This window comes from Silurus aristotelis (genome assembly GCF_946808225.1).
Source record: "Silurus aristotelis genome assembly, chromosome: 14".
In the NCBI taxonomy this organism is placed as follows: Eukaryota; Metazoa; Chordata; class Actinopteri; order Siluriformes; family Siluridae; genus Silurus; species Silurus aristotelis.
Genome location: NC_139587.1, coordinates 7639598 through 7662443, shown reverse-complemented (window position 1 = coordinate 7662443; position 22846 = coordinate 7639598). Strand labels below are relative to the sequence as shown.

The following is a 22846-nucleotide window of genomic DNA, read 5'->3' as shown; positions in this document are numbered from 1 at the left end:
ATGTAGACTCAAAAAATGTATGCATGAAGTGAATGGTTTTCACTTGAGCATAATAAAATATACAAGCTCCTATACGTTTCCCACTTTGTGTGAACTAATGGGCACAACATCGAGCACTTATAGCCACTTACTGAGCAAAATCACCTATTGTAGTCTGTTCAATATTCAAATATTCATTGAAATGCAACATAAAATGATCACCTGTCAAAGAACACTTTGATATTCCTGTAATGACTGTAAAAGGTTGGTCTAAACTGTTCATCAGTTTGTTTCTGCTCCATAGTTATTTTGGCACTGCTGCTTAACAGTTGGAGTTGGAAACGTGTTTGGAGGAACACACCCAGTGTATGTGCTATAGAGTTGGTGATCACAAGAATCTCCTTAATTCTTAGAAGCAGAAGAATAAGTGCTAAGGAGAATAGTCAATAGTCTATAAAGATAAAAAAAATGAACTTTGCCTGTTAACAAAGACACATGCATGTGTCTTTGTGTGTGTGTGTGTGTGTGTGTGTGTGTGTGTGTGTGTGTGTGTGTGTGTGTGTGTGTGTGTGTGTGTGTGTGTAAGAGAGAAGGCCGATTTTGAAACTATACACATTTTTCATTGATGATGGTCTTAAAGTGAACACCATTAAATAACTACTTCATTTTAGCAAATTCTTAAAAAAAAATATCATATTTTTACAAGTATAATGAAACAGGCCCTAAAGAGTAACTCCGTGCTATATCGTAAACACAGGACAAGTATGTAATTTACCTAAGTTGTGTTATGTGATTTGACTTGTACACAACATACATTAAACAACAATGCATTAGGGCATTGCTGGCCCTTGTGGCTCTTCAAGATTCAATTTTCAATAGTTCAAATGGAAGGTTTGGATGAAAGATCTGTCAAATAAATACATGTAAATATACTCACAATACACTCTTTCTAGGTCAGTGGTTAAGTCTTTCTTTTAGTGACTAGAAATGCATTAAAAGAATAAGGCTGCAGCCCCTTAATTGCTCAGCTGAATGCTTAGATTGTGCTCTACATGCATCACAAGAACTTGCTTGTTAAAGATTCTTTAATCAGTTACATAATATTGATGTAAATTCTTTGGTTGCTAATTATTAATATTAACACCATATAATGTAATCATTCTTAATAATGAGTTAGGATTTAACATCAGTATTCAAATATTGCAACAGAAAATAGCACCATCAAAATGTAACTTAAATACATAAATGTGAAATTCTAACTACTATTTCATTAATAGATAAATAGATTAATACTCTAAGCATATTAAATATGTATGTATTTATCCTTTAGAAAAATATTGAATCACATTATCTTTAATTAACAATATTCATAATCTGGCAAATTCAAAATTACTGTATTCATCTTGAACCGGTTCACTTCATTTATCATCTCTGTGTGTGGAAATAACAGGATATTCTAAAAGAGAGAAAACAACATGAAACAAAAAACCTACTTAAAAGGCAGGCATGCACAGTCACAAAGACTTTATAATTCAGTATTTTCTCCCCTCTTTCTTTCTTTCTTTCTTTCTTATCTTTCTTTCTTATCTTTCTTTCTTATCTTTCTCGCTCTCTTATTGTGTAATTTGGCCCATTTTTGCAATGGTGGTCAGGAGACTCTACGCCCCAGTGTTTCCAATGGCATGTTCACAAACCCAATTGAATGGATAATTAACTAATTTGGCTAATGTGGTTAAAACTAATTTCGCTTCTCCATCTTGGGAAAAGTAATCACTCTTATGGTGAAACAGAACTCATTAGATACGGTAGACTTCACTAATAGCGAGGGAAAGAAAACAGTACATATACATCAATTCTGGCAACTAATCAACCAAATGTTATTACCCCTTGTATTGTGGTTGCTGCTTTGGTATATCTATATACACACATTACAACACAATGGCCTGTGGGTATCTTTTTATTTTTTCCAATCTCAGTCCCCTTTGTACTTATACCTCAGACTTTTCTGTTGCAGGGACCAGGTCTTATTGCCTGAACCATTGGGTTAACTATTATTTGTTGATTACTGTATGTGCAGTATGACTGGCTGTCAATTATTATTATGTTCCATCCTGTGTACATGATCTGGCCTCAGAGGTTTGATTCTCATCATTCCAGTAAAAAAAAATATTGTTCAAAATTGTGATTAGGAAAGATTTCATGTGAAGAACAACACTGATGAAAGTCTGGATATTATTGTAGGCTCAGCTTGTTTCTCTACACCTACCTGCTGGTTGAGAGAAACAGGCAGAGACTACAATAATATTCAGACTTTCATCATTTTTGTTCTTCAGTCCTTTTATAATGAAGAACATATTTCAAAGTTCTGGTGACAACTTAAACAACTTTTTGTTTTAAAAGGGTTTTTTCAGTAAACGATCCAGGTTGTATCCAGGGGTTTTCATCAGATGAACTGTATGATGTCAGGTCTTAGGAGGCAAAGGGTAAATATACTGTATGATGAAATTGCATGTAATGGCACTATTCAAACCATGAATTAGCATGTGCCACTAAATATACTACACTATGCCACTATACAATATAGATGATGATTTGCTGTAGCTGCTAGAGAACAATAGAATGTATTACCACAAAATACACAACAAATTCTAAATCCTTTTTGGCTTGCTGACAGTGCAAAGGTCCCACAGTTTATTATACCTTATTATTATTATTATTATTATTGTGGTCGTTGTTCTTATGTTTTACTGCTTGCCACATGAAAAGGACAGTGTTTCCCAACTAATATTGCTCTCCAGGGTCCAGCTCAAGGACTAGGCCTTGAAGTGCCACTGCTCCATCTACCATATCCTGAGGTCAGCAAACACACTACACAGCATCCCGCACATCGGAAGGAAACAGGACCATGTTTCTCACCACTCTCAACCAAAAGCACTGCCAAGAACCTGATCTGTCTGGCTTATCCCCTGTCCTCTATTATTTGCAGAGTTGAATTTTTGTTAGTGTCATCATATCATGATTTCCTGTTGATTAAAAATATCTAATAGTGAGGTGCTGAGGAACATATTAAACCTGGAACTGAATGACTTCATGGATCATATTACACCTGGAACTAAATTACTTCATGGACTGACCTGGGAACCCAAGACCCATGTGCCCATGTTTCAGACAAATAAAAACCCAACCCCAAACCACAAAAAAAACGCAAATACAATCACAACCCAGCGCTCCACCAGTACAAACACAGTTATTGCTCCTTTGCCATCCTCAGTCTAACACTAAACAATTCTCATCCCTCACTCTACTTTTTTCCTGCTACAACACTCACTCAGACAGCAATCTCTAAATTATGTGAAAGGGAACATCAATTAACTCACCAAGTCATCAGGCCCATAAGCTCCTTATCAAATAAATGCAAAAAAAAGGCAGTGTACTTGAATGAGGTGTTTAAATCCTGGCCTTGGTATTTAAAAACACTGTGACACTCTGGAATTAACAGAGTTAGCAACACTCACTAAAAAGACAAAGGTTATGCCACATCCTGTCGCACAACCCCCTCTGGAGAACAGTAAAGCAGGTTGGGGGCACAAGGACTGCTTTTCTGTTTGTGTGACCCTTCACAGGGAGCAAAAGGAAAGAGGATGTTGATGCACTTGTCTGCTCGTACAGATAACAGCACATGATCCATGCTTTTTTGGGCATCCAGGATGCTACAGTGGATAACTTCCAAAGTAAGTTTTATATAAAATTACAAAAAAACAAACAAGGTACATTTGAAAAGAGATGATCTTAGAATGTCAGTAAAATGTGGACCTCTGGGAGTAAGGACAATTAAAATGGGGATGATAATATGAGGATTTCACTAATACTGCATGCATGTGAGAGGGGAAATAACCGGATGTTGAAACATCATTTAAGGAAGAAGGGAATTGGGATTAAATAACCCAAATTATCTTCCTGACATCTCCCAAAGGTTAGACTTTGATATACAGGATACTGTGATCTGCATCCAAATGACTTCAGCTGAAGAAAAACATTAACTCAATACTATATGTGACAATCATGCATGCTTGGCACATGCCACATTTACCCAGGGTGTTTTTTTTCTTTCCATTTTTAATTGGTGGGGGTCATTCCCTACAAGGAAATAACAACACTTGATGCAAAAAATAAAAATAACAACACTACAGCAGAAAGCAGTTGCCTCATATGTATTTGATTTATTACTGCACATTAGTTACATACATAGTTTGGTGTGTCTGAACAGGTCATCCTATTTCTTTCTTTCTTTTTTTTTTTTTTTTTTACAAATCGAATGCATCAGAAAATATACCCATGAAATTAAACATTTACAGTTAATCCAGCATTCCTACATTTACATAAAATGCTCAAGTGCAGCTACAAATAAATTCTTCAAAAAGACGCAATTTCAGGTTATAGTCATATTGCTTGTACAAGGTAACAATCTAAGAGTTGATGGTTTCTGTGATCAATGTCCAATATTTGTTCGCAAGATAGTGAGATTAAAGTACCGTGAGTGATCTGTGTTCATACATTTAATGGAGTAAATTGTGCATATAAAAAATGGAATAAGCGAAAATAAATTGTGAACCGTGACAGCTGTGTCATCAATAAAACATGCATGTTATGCTTTGTAAATGATATGATGTAGTCCTGTTATATTTGTAGATAATTTGAACACTTAGTATAAAGCTTCCAGCAATTTGGTATCTCAGAGAGCCATGCTGGTGAAGTACAGGAGATGAATGGGCAGAGCTTGCTGCCCAGGTTCACTGAGGCATGTGCTGAAGAATGGAAAAGCCTTCCCTACGGGCCCGTTGGAGAATGAGTAGAGCAGACTCATGTCATCAGCGTTATAGAAGGAAACTGTGCGTGCCTCACAGTCCACAAAAACTCCAATTCTGAATGGTCGAGAGGTCACACGCAACCGGGTCCAGGGTTGGGTGCCTGCTGAGTACTCTGTGTTGTTGCGCAGACGCAGAGTCCAGTACCCGTTATTCGGGCACAACTTCACCCGTACCTGTCGATTCACTGTTTCCAGGGCAACGCCTATGTCCCACTTAGACTTGGTGCCAACACCAACTTCCCAGTAAAGTTGGCCTTTTTGGAATCCTTGGGATGCAAGAACATTAACACACTGAACAAAGCGCTTCGGATTGGGTTTGTAGGGAAGCATGGCTTCGGTCTCAACTACTTTGGTCTTGTCTCTAGAGAGCTGGAGGCTTGGATGAACTGTATCTTCATCAAAGGTTAGTGGAAGTGGGCCTGAGCATGACAATAATCAAAGACACATTAAAGACTAACATTTACTGTGGTTTTCGTGCTAAATAAGCACAAAAATTATCACATTTTCATAATTTAATTAGGAGGTTGTATATAAATATTACCTGGTTTTAATTGTTTAAACATCTTTCGCCACAATATGTACTGAAGTGGACCTATATATTTGCTCTTAAAACCTTCTATATTAGGTTCTTTGATCGCTGGAACATGTGGTCTGAAAATTGGAAAAATAAGTTAAGGCTTTAAGTGTCTCATAACAGCATACTACATTGTTTATTACTTAGCACTCAGGGTTTCATCTGAAAATAGCTTGAAAGAAAAAGACAGGCAATCTCAGTAGAGTTCATGTAATAGATGTTTTTAATTACCACTTACCTGTAATTTAATTCTGACAGCTAGAGGGGGACAAACAGAAAAGAGCATGTTAGCTTTAGAGCAGATGCTTTTATCTGGCAAAACTCATATAGACAATCCTGCCACTTCACAGAAACGCGATAAAGACGAGATGAGGCTTTTACTTGTCACATATACATTACAGCACAGTGAAATCCTTCTTTTGCATATCCCAGATGGTTAGGAAGTCATGAATCAGCCATAATGCATTACCCCTGAAGGAGGTAGAAGGGCCTTGATCAAGGGCCTAACAGTGGGTGGAACTGGAACGCATGACCATCAAACCAGTAATTCACTTCCCCATGTAAACTGGGTGCTATGACCCAGCGCAGATGACAATATTTGATCTAAATCGTTATTAAAAATATGATTTGAAAAAAGATAATTGATGTGTGCAGTCATATCTAGACCACTGGCAGGCATCGAGTCTCAATCTAAAATCATTAATGAATATAAGTCTTTCACCTCCACCGGTCCCACGTGGCCTCCTTTGAGCGAACTCATGGTCTGCTCTAGTTCTTGAACTGCTTTTTGCAGGGCATGAAGGTGGCATTTCAGGTTTTGCTCCAGCTCTATCTGATCCCTCCTCAACTGATCCAGCATGGCTGACTCCTCTACTTGTAGGAAGTGGTGCAGAGCCTTGAAGTCAGAACTTACCCTCTGCTTCAGATCAACAGCCACGTTCTAATCCAGACAAAAGTTAGTATAAACAGTGGCAAAGAGAGAAGGAGAGAGAACATAGAGAAGATTTATATCATTTAAATCCTATAAAACAGGGAATTATGGACCTTTTCAAAATAACACATTAAAAGGTTAACGTTTTTCAAGGATTTTAACCATGTCGATAAGCCTTACTTGTATTATGTTCATCCGTTCTTTGTCTTTCTTGATCATGATGGTTAGCTGTTCTTTCTTATCCTTAATGAAAAACAATTCGAATTTGCATAAATTGATATCATGTGGTGTCAGTTCTCAAGAAAGTGTTCATTAAAACTTACAAGGCCCTAAAGATTTTGTTGTTTGGTAAGAAAAACAGTGTCCTTACCTGTAGACGCTTCAAAGACTCAGAAGAAGAACTAGCTCTGACCTTCTCGACCAGACCAGCCACCAGGTAGTTGGTCTGAAACTGTTTGTTGGGGAACTCCTTGCGGCACTGGGGGCACAACGCTGGACCTCTGATACCTTTCCAGTAGGTGGTGATGCATGACCTGCAGAAGTGATGCATGCAGCCAAGCATGACTGGATCTCTGAACAGATCACAGCAAATAGCACAGGTAAGATCCTCGCTGAGACCCAGAGCCTCGTCCTGGTTCATCCTGCTGGACGCCATGGATGGAGTAAAGTCTAGAGTCTGACTTCCACTTTCACTTCCACCTCCACTTTAGTCACACACTGGTCACGCAGCACGAACAGGAAATGAAGAAATGTCAGCATTTTGCACTTGAAATATTCCTGAAACTGTACGATTTCAAAAATCGAATGTTTTTTTTAAACCTTTTAACAAGTATCTTTAAAACATTAGTTAGCACGCTAGCCTACTATTGTTACCCGAGTACAGACGGTATTCAGGACGTCAATAAACATTAAAAGGTCTCTTAAACCATTTTTTTTACAGTATTTAAAAAGAATAGCAATAATTAAACAAAAAATGCAGTCAACAGAGCAAAAAAACAAAATGTCACCTCGTCCCTACAACTTCTTGCTTTGTTTACTCGGGGATTTCTGAGTTCAGAGTCCAAAAAACCAGAACGCCCCTTGTGGACAGAATTCTAATTGACGCTTTACTCCCTACATGTGTGCACTACCTAGTGTGCTTATTCAACCTCTTGCGCTCATCTCGGCACGAGACCATAATATTTGTACAGTGTTTCTGTAAGAAATGCATCAGTGTATGCAGCAATTAAGATAAAACATAAAATGGAATATTCATGATATTATAAATACAGGACGTGAGAGATATAATGCATTGTTTTATTGTTATATTGTAAAGCATTAGTCAGTCCACCTACTGGCATATTTTAGGGAGTGGGTGGAAACCCACAAGCAGAGTCAGAGCATGTACACCGAACAGCTAAAGTCATTAGTCAAATGTATGCATGGGTTATCTCAGAAGCCCATGGCATCAACACAGTGTAAACACTTACCTAACCACCCACCCACATACAAGTAAACACACACACACAAATACTTTATCAAAAAGTAGTCTTTAACCCAATTAATTTAATTCCTACTGAACTACATGCTCCAGGGTATGCTTCACTAAAATATTTTTTTGAACAGTCCATCATATAAATATCAATACTTCTGATCAATACAAAACTGGTCTTGTATCAACAGGATCAATTCTCACATGAAAATATTGATCCTACTTGGGATTTTAATATTTATTAGAATAGGTTCAGTCAAAGAGGAATCAGGCTCAAGGGGAAAATGGCAACACCATCTTCTTACTCTTTCTATATAAATGATTATTACTTTTTAAAGTCCAGTCCACTGTAGTCTATTTAATATTAATTATTATAATGCTAGTTAGCATTGAAATTATTTATCTTTGTTTTAATGACCTCAGTCTGAAGACAAGCAGACATTAAGTACTTTTCCTACTTTAGGCTGGCTCTTATCTCTGCTCACCATTTTGCATTAAACACAGACAAAAATTTCCATTCTCTCCTTCCACAGAAGTCTCATAATACCTGTTAGTGGCTATACCTTTGTAAATGCAGTGCTGTGAAAAAGTATTTGCCTTTCCTGTTTATTTTTCTTTCCATATTTATCACACTTAAATACTTCTGACCATCAAGCAAATTTTAATAAAGATACCCCAGGTAAATACAAAATCCTTTTTGATTCAAAATGCTAAATGTTTTTAAATGATGATTTAATTTTTTAAGGGAAAAAAGCTGTAGTACGCTTAAAGATTTTAAAAAGCACAACATAATTCTGCTATCTAAAGAAATTCGAGAACAGATGAGAAACAAAGTAATTAATGTACAAAGTAATTTCTAAGGATTTGGGACTCCAGCAATCCATGGTGAAAGTCATTATCCACAAATGGAGAAAACTTGGAACAGTAGTGAACCGAAGAGTGAAGAGTGACTGGCCTACCAAGGACAACTCATATAGGAGCTCACAAAAGAATCCAGAACAACATCTAGACAACAAGAACTGCAGGCCTCACTTTCTTTAGATAAGGGCAGTGTTTATGATTCAACAATGAGAAAGAGACTTTACTTGGGTTATTTTTGTGAAATATTCAAATTTGCTTGATTATCTGAATCATGTATGTGTGAACAATGTGCAATAAATATAAACTACTTTTTCTCAGCACTGTATTCATGATTTTGTTTTTTATTCTATTGACTTTGACTGAAATGTTTTTTTTTTTTAATATTATTATGAATCACAACTCAATAAGTGCCATTCAGCTGAAGCAAGAATTGAGTGTAATTTCAGGTTTTTGTGTCTTGGTGTCTTATCAGTGGCCCAATACTGTGAAGCAGTTATCTAGCTTGCTTTGGGCAGATATACTATACATACATTTGTTATAGATCCTCTGGCCATTTATATTAAAAGCCTCCAAATGCTTATAACTTTATATGTGGGCGCTTACATTTTGCTTTATGAGTACAACATCAGGGGGATGTTGTTACACTGCTCAGCCAGGTGATATAAATATATTTGTAAGCTGAACCAAATTAGATAAATGTGTCCATTATAATGAGATCATGGTTGTTTTAAAGCGAAATAGGCTTTATGGATCAATATAAATTAGACATACTAATTAACTAGTCAACCTAAATTTGAAATTAGTTTATAGCACAGCATTTTTTCCAGTTACTTGCTTAGCACTGAAGAAATGTGCGCTAAAAAGATGGAGCAACTCAGCCCTCAACTGCTCAGTTAAATGAATGAGATAATTGTAAGACGCTTGTGTGCCGTAACTGTTTTGTTTTTGACGTCAGAGTGACGTGACCCACTCAGTGAACCAGACTGGTTGATTATTAGGGATCCCAGTGGTTGACTACATGTTGCATGGTGGGTATTGATAATGCATAAAGAGTAAAAACTGTCAATTTATGTTTGAGTCTGTAAGGGGCTACACTAAAAAATCTTCAGGAAGAGCCCGAAGCCTGCTGGAGCCAAATCTGGGTGGGTGACAAAGTGAGATTATGTGAATTTTTCTACGACGATCATCCTGCACATGATACTGAATGAATTCGACATTTCTGGCGGTTGAGTTTGTTGAAGGTCTTTCTGAAAACACACCGAACCAGTCATTGCAGCATCGTCGTATGTCAAATGTATGTCATACCAAACGTGGTCTCTGTGGCAGATTTGCCCAGTTTCATGAAAATTTTACATTTGCTCTTTGTTCTAACTTGCTGTCCACGATGAAATCGCAGACGTGGTCACACACATTGTCAGAATAGCACAAGTTAGCACAAATATTTTTTCTTTTTTTGCTGACAACATCCTGAAAGGGATATATATTGGCCATGTGTACTATAAAAATGTCTTTCTACTGACAGCAAGATGTCTTCTTTGCAACACTTTAAAAGGAATAAATCATTCAGCTTTAGTTCTCTTGGACACCAGGCCGACTGGACTGGTTTAAGGTGTGTGCTTGGCCTCAAAACAGGCACGGTTTTCTACTATATTCTGCATGAAATAGTCTGCAATTTAACAATATCTGAAGGTGAAGAGGTGTCATTGCGTCATTGCTACCTGTACAACACTTTCTATAATCAGTGTCAGTTATAATCAAAGTATACAGTAGGTTTACTGGTCTTCACTATCTTGGGTTTTGTGTCTTGTCTTGTGTTATCTGTCTGCACTGTCTGTCTGTACTGTTTTTTCGTCTGCACTGTTTTGAACTAGGTTGCACTCAATGCACTTTACGTAGCTTGTGTTGTGTTTTACCTCTATGTTGTTGTTTAGTGTAGCACCAGGGTTCTGGAGAAACGTTGTCTCGTTTTTACTGAGTACTGTGTACCACTGTGTATAATAGAAATGACAATAAAAGCCACTTGACTTGACTTGAGTTGAGATCAGCAGACCCGCACTTAACTGGAACCAGTGTTGCTACAGCGATGCCTGCAGTGCTCAGGTGGACATAATGTGATCCTGTAAACTGCATCATAATCTTGAGAACACAAAAACATACATCAAGTTGTTTGTGTCTTTTCTTATTTTGAGAACAATTACTTACCAAATATTGCACTCATTTTTATGCATTGAAGTGAAATCTGTTATAGAGGTCCAATGCTTTATTCTTAAAGCTGGCATGGATTTATAGAATTCACCTTTGACAAAACGTAACGCAGGAAATAGGAAACTTCATTGATCAATAGTCAATACTGCCAATAATGCCTGTGCTCTGTGAATAAGAAATATACAGTAAGCTAAATATGGATTGCCACCTGCTCTGCACACCACCTTAAAGCTAAGATTTAATGAATGAAATCACTGCCAGTGACTATTAAATGAACAGCAAGACAGATGGCAGGAAGACAGAAGACAGATGGCAGTAAGACAGATTTCTGTTGAAAATACAAGGCGTACATTGACGTTGTTATATATAAAGAGGGGAACTATTATTTTATTAGAAAAAGCATTAGACCGTTAATTATCTTTTAGCCCAGGGGTCCACAACCGGCCACACAGCAATTATAAAGAGGTTTTCTTTTAGATTTTATTTCTATTATATTGACTTTCGCAGATTGCAAGATGTTTCATGAAAATAACACTGCCAATTATCTGCATTTGTTTCAGTCGCAGTTATTTTTTTGTGCGTCGATAAATGTAGTAAAAGAAGCTTGCACTGACTTTGCATTATGGTGAGCGCGAGCTTCTTTTTCTTTTTTAATAATAATAATAATAATCATAATAATCATAATAATAATAATAATAATAATAATAATAATAATGTGCAATATTATATGCACGTAATTGTACGTGACCCAAACACTACAACCCCGTCTGATCTGGTCCTTGGACCAGTTATCTTCCGTGAAACAGGTCCGTGGTGCAAAAGAAGGTTGGGGTCCGTGGATTTAGCCCACGGTCGTGTGCGCGCGCTCTCTCTCGCGCGCGCGCATTCGTGATGGATTTGCGCGCAGGTTTCAGTAGTACGGCGGCTCCGAGGGCACAATCTCGACGCGATACTGTCGCGGTGCAGCAGAGCGCGCGCGCTGCACACGCTCTCACGTAGCGCGTGCTGCATTCTCTCCACTTCATTCCAGGGTCTGAAGAGCAACGGGCATTTAATAGTGAGTATCCTTTCCAGTCATTATTTAGGCATTTTGATGCACGGAGATGACAGTGATTAAATATGCAAGCATAACCTATAATGAAAAGATATATTTATTTAATAAAAAGTTAAATATGCATGCATATCGAAAATGTGGGGGTTTTTTAATAAAGAAAATGCATGTATTCCTTTCTTAAACATGCTTGCAGCAATTCAACCACTTGCCTACATCCCTAGTTAGAATGAAGTGTGTGTGATTTCTGTGCATTATGAAAATCGTCCCTCGAGGAGGTAAAAGCTTGGCTTTATTAAACACTTTTGGGGATTGAGGCACAGCTCTTTCATCCTTTTTTCTTGATTTGATGGTACTTTTATACAAACGTAACTGTGCAGTGCAGTAGCAAAAGACAAATGATAGGAGAAAGGGCATAGTGGCATAGAGTCTCTTATTTGTAACAGTTATGGCATCACATGAAAAGAGGATCTGATGGATGCCATTCCCTTTGCATTGCTGAAGATATTATACATGCCATACCATACCTTGCAACAATTTAAAATAAATTTTTTTTTACATGGTATTGACTTGAAATTATTATGCTGGGCAATTTAGGCTAACCACTGTTATTCAGTTTCACTTAGCAGAAACCACACCCATAAAGCAGATTTTAAAATCAATTAAACTTTTTGTGACTTTTGATTCTAGATAACATTGTGAAAGGTATGATGAGGTGTAGAATAAACAATATAATGCTATCCTATATATCTTAATTTATTTGGCAAAAATATGTTGGAATCCTATTGCTTCAACAAAAAGACAGAAATCAGTATTAAAAGCATATGAGATTTAAAAAGTGGCAAAAAATGAAGAAGAAAATACAGAATGACACGATGGAACCAGAAATGACTTGTAGTTCTTTTTTTTTCTTCAGTTATAATGTTATGATATTATCCTATTCAATAAATTCAGCAAGCCACATTATTCTCACGTTAGGTGGACTGTTTATTGCTTCATTATTATGACACGCCATTTCAACCCTAGACTGCGATGCAATTATTCAAATTGATCATCTGTGTAGGACTGGAAATAATGTTTCCATTATCATAATGCATTTTTCGAATGAAACAAATAACATTTATTATAACAGATAGAAGTAGATAATAAATTAATTTTAGATTAAGTAAAGCTGTGTAGACAATGTTAATTACTTGTCCAATCAATAAAACTGGACACCACTTTTTGTAATGCAAAGACAATATGTCAGTATAGAGATGACCTTTACATAAAGGTACCTTCCTTTTGTATGCTTTGTCTCAGGTGGTCACTTTGAAAAGGTCCACAGATAATAGAATGATTAGATGAACTGTGCAAAAGTTCAAAGACATTCAAATAAGTAATTCATCCCTATGATGTTCTCATCTCACATGGATTCAACCAGACGTCAACAAAAGGGCATTTAAGAGCACTCCGAATTCTCAGATACGTATTCTCTGTACTTTAAACTGCTTTAACTTAAACTGGTTTCATGAGCATGACATTAAGTTCAATCTACTTCTGTGACCTTCCCAATAGAGTGCAATAGAACACAATTTGGATTGTTATAATATGGGAATAGGCAGAATTGCAGCATGAAAGTGCATCTGAAAAATCTGTAGAGATTGCATATATATATATATATATATATATATATATATATATATATATATATATATATATATATATATATATATATATATATATATATATATATATATATAGTGCAGCAAGTTCAAGTCCCACAGGAAACTCTAACTGGCTCTGAAAACATTATGCATGAGAATGATGAATACAATGAATACACCCTGTATGGGATGTCAACCTGCACACATTTTCGTGCATTTATTTACACTAAGGAGCAATTTATTGTAACCAAGTTTTTTTTTTTAAGCAAAACCACATGAACATAGGGAGACGATCCAAATCTCAGCACAGAGTAACCTGAGCTCGGGATCAAAACCTGGAACTATGAGGCAGCAACACAACTAGCTGTGCCACATGTAACCCTGTATGTACTTTTACAAGTTTTAAATGGAACTCCATATTTGCTTTGAAATTTCCTGCTGTCTAACAAAAAAGAAAGTAAAGTGCTATTCATAAAAAAAATAGAATGCTATACTTCTGCTTCTCAGTAGAATTCTAGTATTTCACAAAGGCTTCTGCCAATATTTTTCAATGCTTTGTGTTTTTGCTTGTCTCATCTGGGTTAAAAATATGCTTTGTCAACAAATTTTGCTTATTGTCAATATTATGGACCCCCCAGTTAGGCATCACTATGTTTAATGTTTGGTCATGAGCTTAAATGCATCAATATTGACGTTTGTCCAGGTCATGAGCTGAAGTTTTCAGTTAGTCATATTAGTTTGTACTCTTAAATTTGTCGATTGTTAAAAGCGATATACGTGTGAGAGCAGCATTTAGGAGGATGAAGAGTGGAAAGTCAGTTGGACCAGATGACTTACCGGAAGAAGCATGGAGATGTTTAGGAGAGATGGCAGTGGAGTTTTTAACAAGATTGTTTAACAGGATTTTGGAAGGTAAGAAGATGCCTGAGGAATGGAAAAGGAGTCTGCTGGTACTGATCTTTAAGAATTAGGGATATGTGCAGACCTGCAGTAACTACAGTGGAATTAAGTTGATCAGTCACACCATGAAGTTATGGTAAAAAGTAGTTAAAGCCAGGCTGAGAGAAGAGGTGACCATCTGTGAGCAGCAGTATGGTTTCATGCTGAGGAAAAACACCACAGATGCATTATTTGCTTTGAGAATGTTGATGGAGAAGTATAGGTCGGAAGGAGTTGCTTTGTGTGTTTGTGGATTTAGAGAAAGCGTACAACAGGGTGCCAAGAGAGGAGTTGTGATATTGTATGAGGAAGTCAGGTGTGTCAGAGAAGTATGTGAGGGTGGTGCAGGACATGTATGAGTACAATGTGACAGCAGTGAAGTGTGCAGTAGGAACGACAAACTGGTGAAAGGTGGAGGTTGGACTGCATCAAGGATCGGCTCTGAGCCCTTTCGTGTTTGCAGTGGTGATGGACAGGTTGACAGACGAGGTCAGACAGGAGTCTCCATGGACTATGATGTTTGCGGATGATATTGTGATTTGTGGCGAGAGTAGGAAGCAGGTTAAGAAAAGCCTGAAGGGGTGTAGGGTACGTGCTGGAGAGAATGGGAATAAAAGTCAGTAGGAGTAAGACAGAGTACATGTGTGTGAATGAGAGGGTGGGCAGTGGAGTGGTGCGGTTGCAGGGAGAAGAGGTGGTGAAGGTGGAGGAGTTCAGGTACCTGAGGTCAACAGTGCAAAGTAATAGAGAGTGTGTTAGAGAAGTAAAGAAAAGAGTGCAGGCAGGGTGGAGTGGGTGGAGAAGAGTGGCAGGAGTGATTTGTGATAGAAGAGTATTTGCAAGAGTGAAAGGAAAAGTTTATAGGATTGTGGTGAGACCTGCGATGGAGCTGGAGGTAGCAGAGCTGAAGATGTTGAGGTTTTCGTTGGGAGTGACGAGGATGGACAGGATTAGAAATTAGTTTATTAGAGAGACAGCGCATGTAGGTCATTTTGACATGTGCAGAGGTAGGACATGTATATCGGTAGGAGAATGCTGAGAATGGAGCCACCAGGAAGGAGAAAAAGAGGAAGGCCAAGGAAGAGGTTTATGAATGTGGTAAGGGAATACATGCAGGTAGTTGGTTTGAAAGAGGCAGATGTAGAGGACAGAGGGGTATGGAGACGAATGATCAGCTGTGGCGACCCCTAATGGGAGAAGCTGAAAAGAGAAGAAGAAGAAGAAGAAGAAGAAGAAGAAGAAGAGGAAGTAGTTATGGGCTCATTTATATTCCCTGAAGTGTACATGCATTTCAATATAGTAGTTTTAAATGGTATAAATGTAAAAGGTTATAACTTTAAAGGGTAATAACTAAACACATTGTTCAATTATTCATCTTCAGTGACCACCTTTTCATGGTCATGGGTATGCATCTAGAGTATATCCCAGCAACCCTATGCACAAGGCTAGAGAATTCACCCTGGATGAGATCCAGTTTATTGCATACACTTATTCACGCCTATTGAAAATCTACCAAAACCAATCACCCTGCCTATGTGTTTTAGGAGCTGAGTGGTAGCATGTAAAAAACCCACAGTAACGTGGGAAGAATTAGGAATAGTCTAACAATAACCAGAGCTTAGAATTGAACGCAGAATCCTGGACAAAATTTTCCTGAAAAAATGAGGTCTATGCAGCCCAGATTTTTCAGATGCACCTTTATGCTGCAATTCTGCCTATTCCCATATTCTAACACATTCGAAATGTGTTTTTATTGGACTCAAATCTATTGACTGGGAAGGTCACAGAGGTAGCGTGAACTCATTGTTATGCTCATGAAACCAGTTTAAAACAACTTGTGATTTATGACATGCGTTGTCATGCTGGAAGTAGCCATTAGATGGTGGGTAAATTGTGGCCATAAATGGATGCACATAGACAGTGACAATACTAAAACAGTATATAGTATTGGTCCCCAACCTTTTTTGCACCATGGACTGGATTAATGTCGGACAATATTTTTACGGACCGGCCTTTAAGGTGTGGCGGATAAATACAACAAAATAAAATGATATGACTGGCATAAAAAATGGTATTTTCTAAATGTAATAATAAATGCGAATCCACCGTGTTGTTGTTTGTTCATTTTGCTCGCTTGGGGGTTTCAATTTAGCGCTAATCTATTATGTGCTACAGGCCGGAGCAGCCCTTTTAAGAAGGTAGCGGATGTAGACATGTGACTGAGGCATCTTGACATGCATCAAATGTGAGTCATAGACAGATGTGGCGGAGAGAATCCGGTAATTTTCCAAAATGAAACATCATTCAGATTTAGATAATTAATAAAACTAAAATAATGTAAGTTATATATTCTTTCTGTGCGGCCAATTGTGCCGGTCCGCGGCCCGGGGGTTGGGGACCACTGGTCTAAAGCATTCAAGTGATAACTTTTTGTTATTACGAGGCCCAAAATGTCCCAATAACTTTTCCCACAACATTACACCAACTCCATCAGCATGGACTATTAACAAAAGGCTGTTTGGGTCCATAGATTATTGATGTTTGTGCCAAATTCTTACACTATCTTTGCTCTCCTTGCTGTTGTATATATTACATCCACCGCAGGGTTTAATTATTTGTGCATTCTGAGATGATTTCTGACCCACAATTGTACAGAGTGATTATCTGAGTTACTGTAGCATTTCCCAAACCAGTCTAACCATTCTCTGTTGATTTTTCTTATCGTCAACCTGCAGAACTGCTACTCACTGAATGTCTTTTTTATTTATTGCTCCATTCTGAGTAAACTATTAGACTGTTCTGAATTAAAATCCCAGAAGACCGTCAGTTATAGAAATATTTAATCCAGCCCAACTGGCTCTAACAATCACATCATAGTCAAAATTTTAAATATTATTTAATGAATAACATCACAAGAATAATGTATTCTGATAAAGCAGCAAAAGTATATACAAATTGTATTGTATGAATTACAGACATTTACAGTTTTAATCCCTTTCACTCATCCTAAAACCTGTTCTGGATGTGCTGTATTTCTAGTTGAGCCAATCTCTTGCTGTGACGCTCTGCTCTTTTTGACCTGTATTCTGTATACCCCCCCACCCTCCCCACCCCCCGCGCTGCCTTTTGAGTCGTACAGGACTCAATTTAGCTATCTATCTATCTATCTATCTATCTATCTATCTATCTATCTGTCTGTCTGTCTGTCTGTCTGTCTGTCTGTCTGTCTGTCTGTCTGTCTGTCTGTCTGTCTGTCTGTCTGTCTGTCTGTCTGTCTGTCTGTCTGTCTGTCTGTCTGTCTCTCTTTTTCTCTATCTCTCTCTCTCTCTGACATATTTATTTAAATAGGGATTTATTTAAATAGGTCGGCTGTTTCTTTTGAATGTACTCTGCCAGTTGACCTGGTTATGCAACTGTAATTCTAGTGCAATTGTCAGATTTTTAAGTCATCAGTAAAAACGCTACAGACACTAATAAAGTGCAACATAAAATAGTCAGAATTGTAGCAACATTTATTATTATTTTTTTTTTTACATCTATGTTTATGACACCACAGACATGAAGTTAGGGGATGAGTTCCCTCAGGTATGGCAGATTTTGTCACACATGATCAATCAATTAAATTAATGCAAAAATTTTTTCACAATTCACAATGCAAATCAATGAAATCATTGTATTATTTACGATAACCTGGAGATATGTAGCAAAGTTATTACTTGTCACTTTAAATGTGGAATGACCCAGCTTTAAATGGCTACTCTTAGTTTCAGTCCTGGGTTTTGCCAGTGAAGACCGCATTTGTTGTTAAAAAGACTGGACCAACATGACGTCCACAGAGCCATTGCATAAGCACTGAGCATTGCTAATACAAACATTTTGAATGTCCATAAAAAGAAAGAAACCACTGTTGTATTGAAGACCAAACATAAAACAGGTTGACTAAGGAAAACAATAGCAGTCAGTGACATCAGCAACAACCCCCACAGGATGGGGTAACTGTGTCACAAACTACTCCTTAAAAAAGACTTAAAGATATAGCAGGAATATAGAAGCCATACCACAAAATGCAAACCACTCAAAAGCAGTAAGAATCTAAGTATACAGTAGATTGAAATGCACAAAGAAATACAGATATAAGACCACAGAGTTTTGGAATGAAGATTATCGTCAACATGGCATCGTGAAGGCCGTGTCATGGTGTGAGCTTGCAGAGCTGCTTATAAAATTCACTAATTTGCAGCTATCGATAATTTTATTAATCGAGTATTCTACCGATAAGTCCATCGATTATTCGAGTGATCGGATAAGAAGTACTTTTTGTTTATTAAAGAGCAGTACTAAATATAAGAGAAAATAACACAGGTCTCTTACAATTAACAAGCAATCTGTTTTCACTTTAGAAAAATAAAAATGTATAAACGTGGTATACACGCAAAACGATATACGGTTTTAAACAACTTGGTGGGAGAAAATGTGCACCTGTAAATAAACTCAAACTTACGCACAACATGGAAACACATTAGGCAAGAAGGGGAATTGGCCATGCTCAACATTTTGTGCGTACTCCTTGTTTATAAACAAATAATTTGCCTCAATGCTTTTTTATATTGAAATTACAGTAATCCCCTGCTTTACCGTGGATCGAATCAAGCGCCACTGGGTTTAGTGCAGAATTGCATTCACCAAATAACTAATTTGTTTCGCTGATTTTCTCGGGCCTCTCGTGGATAGCACAATAGACGAAAAATCTTATAGGGAATTGTTTTATTGGAGTTTTATGTTGAAATTATTACATTTATTAACAAAAGATAATTATTAATAAAAAAATGAAGTAAAATGTTAATAAAGTACAGTACTGTATACATAAAATAGCATTTTTGTTTATTGCAGGCGGTTTTGGAACGTAACCACTGCGATAAACGGGGGATTACTGTACTTAAGTTACTTGATGAATCGTTTCAGCCCTACTCAAAACACACTACCAATGAACAGCACACTTTATCAAGAAGTTGTGTTACAAGAAAAAAGAAAATAACATTTTGATGAGGTCAGCAGTATCTGGCTTGATGCAGTTATTGTAAGCATTTAAATGTTGAGTATAATTTTTATTAAAATACTTATATACTTTTGCTCACCTCAGAAAATGGGTGTTCTGACGAGAAAAGTGTCATGTTTTAAGTTGTTTGACACATCTTGATGTAAATATCAGGAAATGAAAACTTAATTTCTGATATATCTATATGTCTCATATTTATTATTACTTTTGAACTCGAAGTTTAGTATAATGTAAAAAAAACGAAACTAAAACAAACTGGTCACATATTTTCACACGGTAAAACATGGCAGTAGGGGGATTGGCTAAGATAACAGGTGTAAGTGTGTGTATGAACGGTGCTTCTCGGTGTTCCCAGGACTGGCTCTGGATGAACTTTGACAACAATCTAGTGGTTACTAAAATTATTCAAAACAAACTTAAATGTTAGTTCATTACCCTTTTTGATGTTTAAAATGGGATCCATGGCTTGTGAATATAATTAAAGATTGTGTAACATATTGTGGTAAAAAAATGTTAAATGATGACTGATGCACTCACAAAGCTCATCCTGATCATTTATCCAGTCAAATTTCTCTCTTTGGCAAATTATCAAATCTAAATTAAATAATAAAGAGGATTTACATTTGTAAATGGATCCTGTACTTTCCATGATCAAACTTATACAAGTGTGACTTTTTCTAATCCAAAGTTAATTTTCTTTTCTTTTCTTTAATAGGCACATGCATTAATGTTCATAAAGTCAGCAGAAGAGAACCTCAAGACAGCATGGGCCCTGCTGACCCAGCTAATATCACCAGTGATATTCCCAATGGGGATGGAGAATATACCTTCTGGCACCAGAACAGCCTGGGCAACTACAGCGTGGATTCTCATAAACCTGTCTTTGTGGATGACATTACAAAGCACCTAAGTGTTCAAATAGCACTTATAGCTGCTTATTCACTTATAATCATCCTGGGACTGGTTGGTAATACGCTAGTTATTTACATGATCATTATATACAAAAACATGCGCACCGTTACCAACTACTTTATTGCTAACCTTGCATTAGCTGACCTCATGGTAGACACCATGTGTTTACCCTTCACACTGGCATACACTCTGCTAGATGAGTGGAAGTTTGGGGCAGTGATGTGTCACATGGTGCCTTATGCCCAAGCTCTCAGTGTTCATGTGTCTATTTTGACACTCACCGTGATCGCTCTGGAGCGTTATAGGTGCATTGTGTTTCATATGGGCCAGCGTCTCACTAGGTGTGCAAGTTTTATTATCATCAGCCTGACTTGGGCTTTTGCAGCCATTCTTGCTGGACCTTTAGCTATTTTTAGGGAGTATCGTTATGAGGAGATTGCCTACATTAATTTAAGGATTGCAGTATGCTCTGAGAAATGGCCCCATGGCACTAATCGAGATGCCATCATCTACAGCTTCTCCATGCTTTTGCTGCAGTATGTGCTTCCACTAGGCATTATCAGCTATGCTTATGTGTGCATCTGGGTCAAACTGAAGAACCACGTCAGCCCGTCCAGCCGCAACGATGGTATCACTCGTCGGAAGAAAACTACCAAAATGCTGGCATTGGTGGTTGTAGTCTTTGCAGTATGTTGGCTTCCTTTCCATGCATTCCAGTTGGCAAGTGATCTTGACTTGGTTCTTAAGTTTAAAGAATACAAGCTTATTTATACTTTGTTTCACATCGTGGCTATGTGCTCAACTTTCACCAATCCTCTGCTATATGGATGGATGAACAAGAATTACAGGAATGGCTTCATCATGTTCTTCCGCTGTGAACACAAACCTGACACCATCCATCCTGAGGGTTCTTTTCGAACTCGAACTTGGAGAGGTTTGATCTTGTACAGTAATGGACAACCTGCCACTGCTGTCTGAACCTAGTCAGAACTAATAGCACTTTTAAAGACTGAGCTTAGTTCGAACAATATATATGGGATTTGTTTTTAAAAGTATTCACAGCTTATCAGATGTAACTGTAAACAGTTTGCATGCTGTATACTGTATAAACACTCACTTTTCATGGTGGTATTTTGTATTCAGCATCTGTCAGGTCTACCTGTGGTTTGTAAAACTGGTACATGTTGTCAAGTGTTAATCCAAAAATGAAAGTCATTCAGAAATTATTTTCTCATGTCACTAATAAATTGATTGTTTATTTTAGCTTTACAGGTTGCCTACATCCCAACAACCTATTTCTGCATATAAAAGTGACAGTTGTATTATTATTGCACTAAAACTAAGGAAAGCACATTGTCCTGCACAACCCATGCAGCTTTGATCTCTGTTTACTGAAGAGAAAGTAAACAATAATGAACAATAATCCAAATGATGGAAATAAAACAAATGCCTTATTGCAGTTTTGCAGTGTCCTAGGTTTTGGCTCCTATATAATGTGATGCAATTTGGTGTTTTAATGTATTCACAAAAAACATTTATTTTAAATGCATCAAAAACACATACAATGACTATATTGCATATGGGTTTGAGGTAATGTCTAAGACTAATTAATTATAGACAATAGCAAGATTTAACATTGAAAGAGCATCATCATACAAACTAGTCCCAACTTTTTGAAGTCACAACTTCAAAAAGTGGTGCATCAGGTATATGAGAGTAAAACAGATGTTTCTTATTTGCTTGACATGAAACAATACAGAGATTAATTACATTGGTAAGCAAGTCTTGCATAAAATAATGGCACCCTTCATAAGAATAGACAAAAAGTATAAGTAACACATTGTATAAGTAACACATAAAATACTTAATAGTAGGTAGGTGGTAGCTCAGTGGTTAAGGCATTGGACTTTTTAAGCAGATGGTCACAGGTTTAAATTCCACCACCACTAAGCTGCCATTGCTGGGCCCTTGAGCAAGGCCCTTAACCCTCCCCTGCTCAGTTTTAAGTCGCTCTGGAGAAGGGCGTCTTCCAAATGCCGTAAAAAAAAATTTATTTTATTCTAGCTATAATTAACACGATTTGAGAATAATAAGAAAAATTCTGAAACTCAATTAATACCTTGATCAAACATGAGGGTACACACATTTTTTACACACTTATTTTGTGCTGCATTAACATGGTGTAAATCATTAGGCGCACACATTGCTTGCACAATTTGAGCATGAGGTAGAAATACACCCTGGATGGGACCACAGTTCATCATAGGACATCATGTACCCATACATTAACACACAATCATTGACATCAATTTTATTTTGGTCAATCCCCCTACTTCCTGAACCAAGCCAGAACT

At 37.2% G+C, this 22846-nt stretch overlaps 2 protein-coding genes across 2 annotated transcripts; one reads left to right on the top strand and one right to left on the bottom strand.

Moving 5' to 3' along the window:
- Positions 1 to 4179: 4179 nt before the first annotated feature.
- Positions 4180 to 7455, bottom strand: trim105 (tripartite motif containing 105). The gene is made up of 7 exons (XM_083561338.1): positions 7359 to 7455; positions 6722 to 7068; positions 6532 to 6594; positions 6142 to 6360; positions 5659 to 5678; positions 5388 to 5497; positions 4180 to 5265 (listed from the first exon to the last, which is right to left on the bottom strand). Exons 2-7 carry the CDS (start codon positions 7004 to 7006, stop codon positions 4712 to 4714), a joined length of 1251 nt encoding a protein of 416 aa, XP_083417464.1. The 5' UTR covers positions 7007 to 7068; positions 7359 to 7455; the 3' UTR covers positions 4180 to 4711.
- A 4414-nt stretch (positions 7456 to 11869) lies between these two features.
- Positions 11870 to 21951, top strand: npy7r (neuropeptide Y receptor Y7). The gene is made up of 2 exons (XM_083561343.1): positions 11870 to 11945; positions 20296 to 21951. The coding sequence occupies exon 2, from the start codon at positions 20346 to 20348 to the stop codon at positions 21468 to 21470; it is 1125 nt and encodes a 374-aa protein (XP_083417469.1). The 5' UTR covers positions 11870 to 11945; positions 20296 to 20345; the 3' UTR covers positions 21471 to 21951.
- The last annotated feature ends 895 nt before the right edge of the window (positions 21952 to 22846 follow it).

Coding starts and splice junctions, on each gene's coding strand:
- npy7r (XM_083561343.1), top strand. CDS start 20,346: ATGGGCCCTGCTGACCCAGCTAATATCACCAGTGATATTCCCAATGGG.
- trim105 (XM_083561338.1), bottom strand. CDS start 7,006: ATGGCGTCCAGCAGGATGAACCAGGACGAGGCTCTGGGTCTCAGCGAG. Junction 6,361..6,531: donor AACGGATGAACATAATACAA/GTAAGGCTTATC, acceptor TGTCTGGATTAG/AACGTGGCTGTTGATCTGAA. Junction 5,266..5,387: donor GTTTAAACAATTAAAACCAG/GTAATATTTATA, acceptor TGTCATGCTCAG/GCCCACTTCCACTAACCTTT.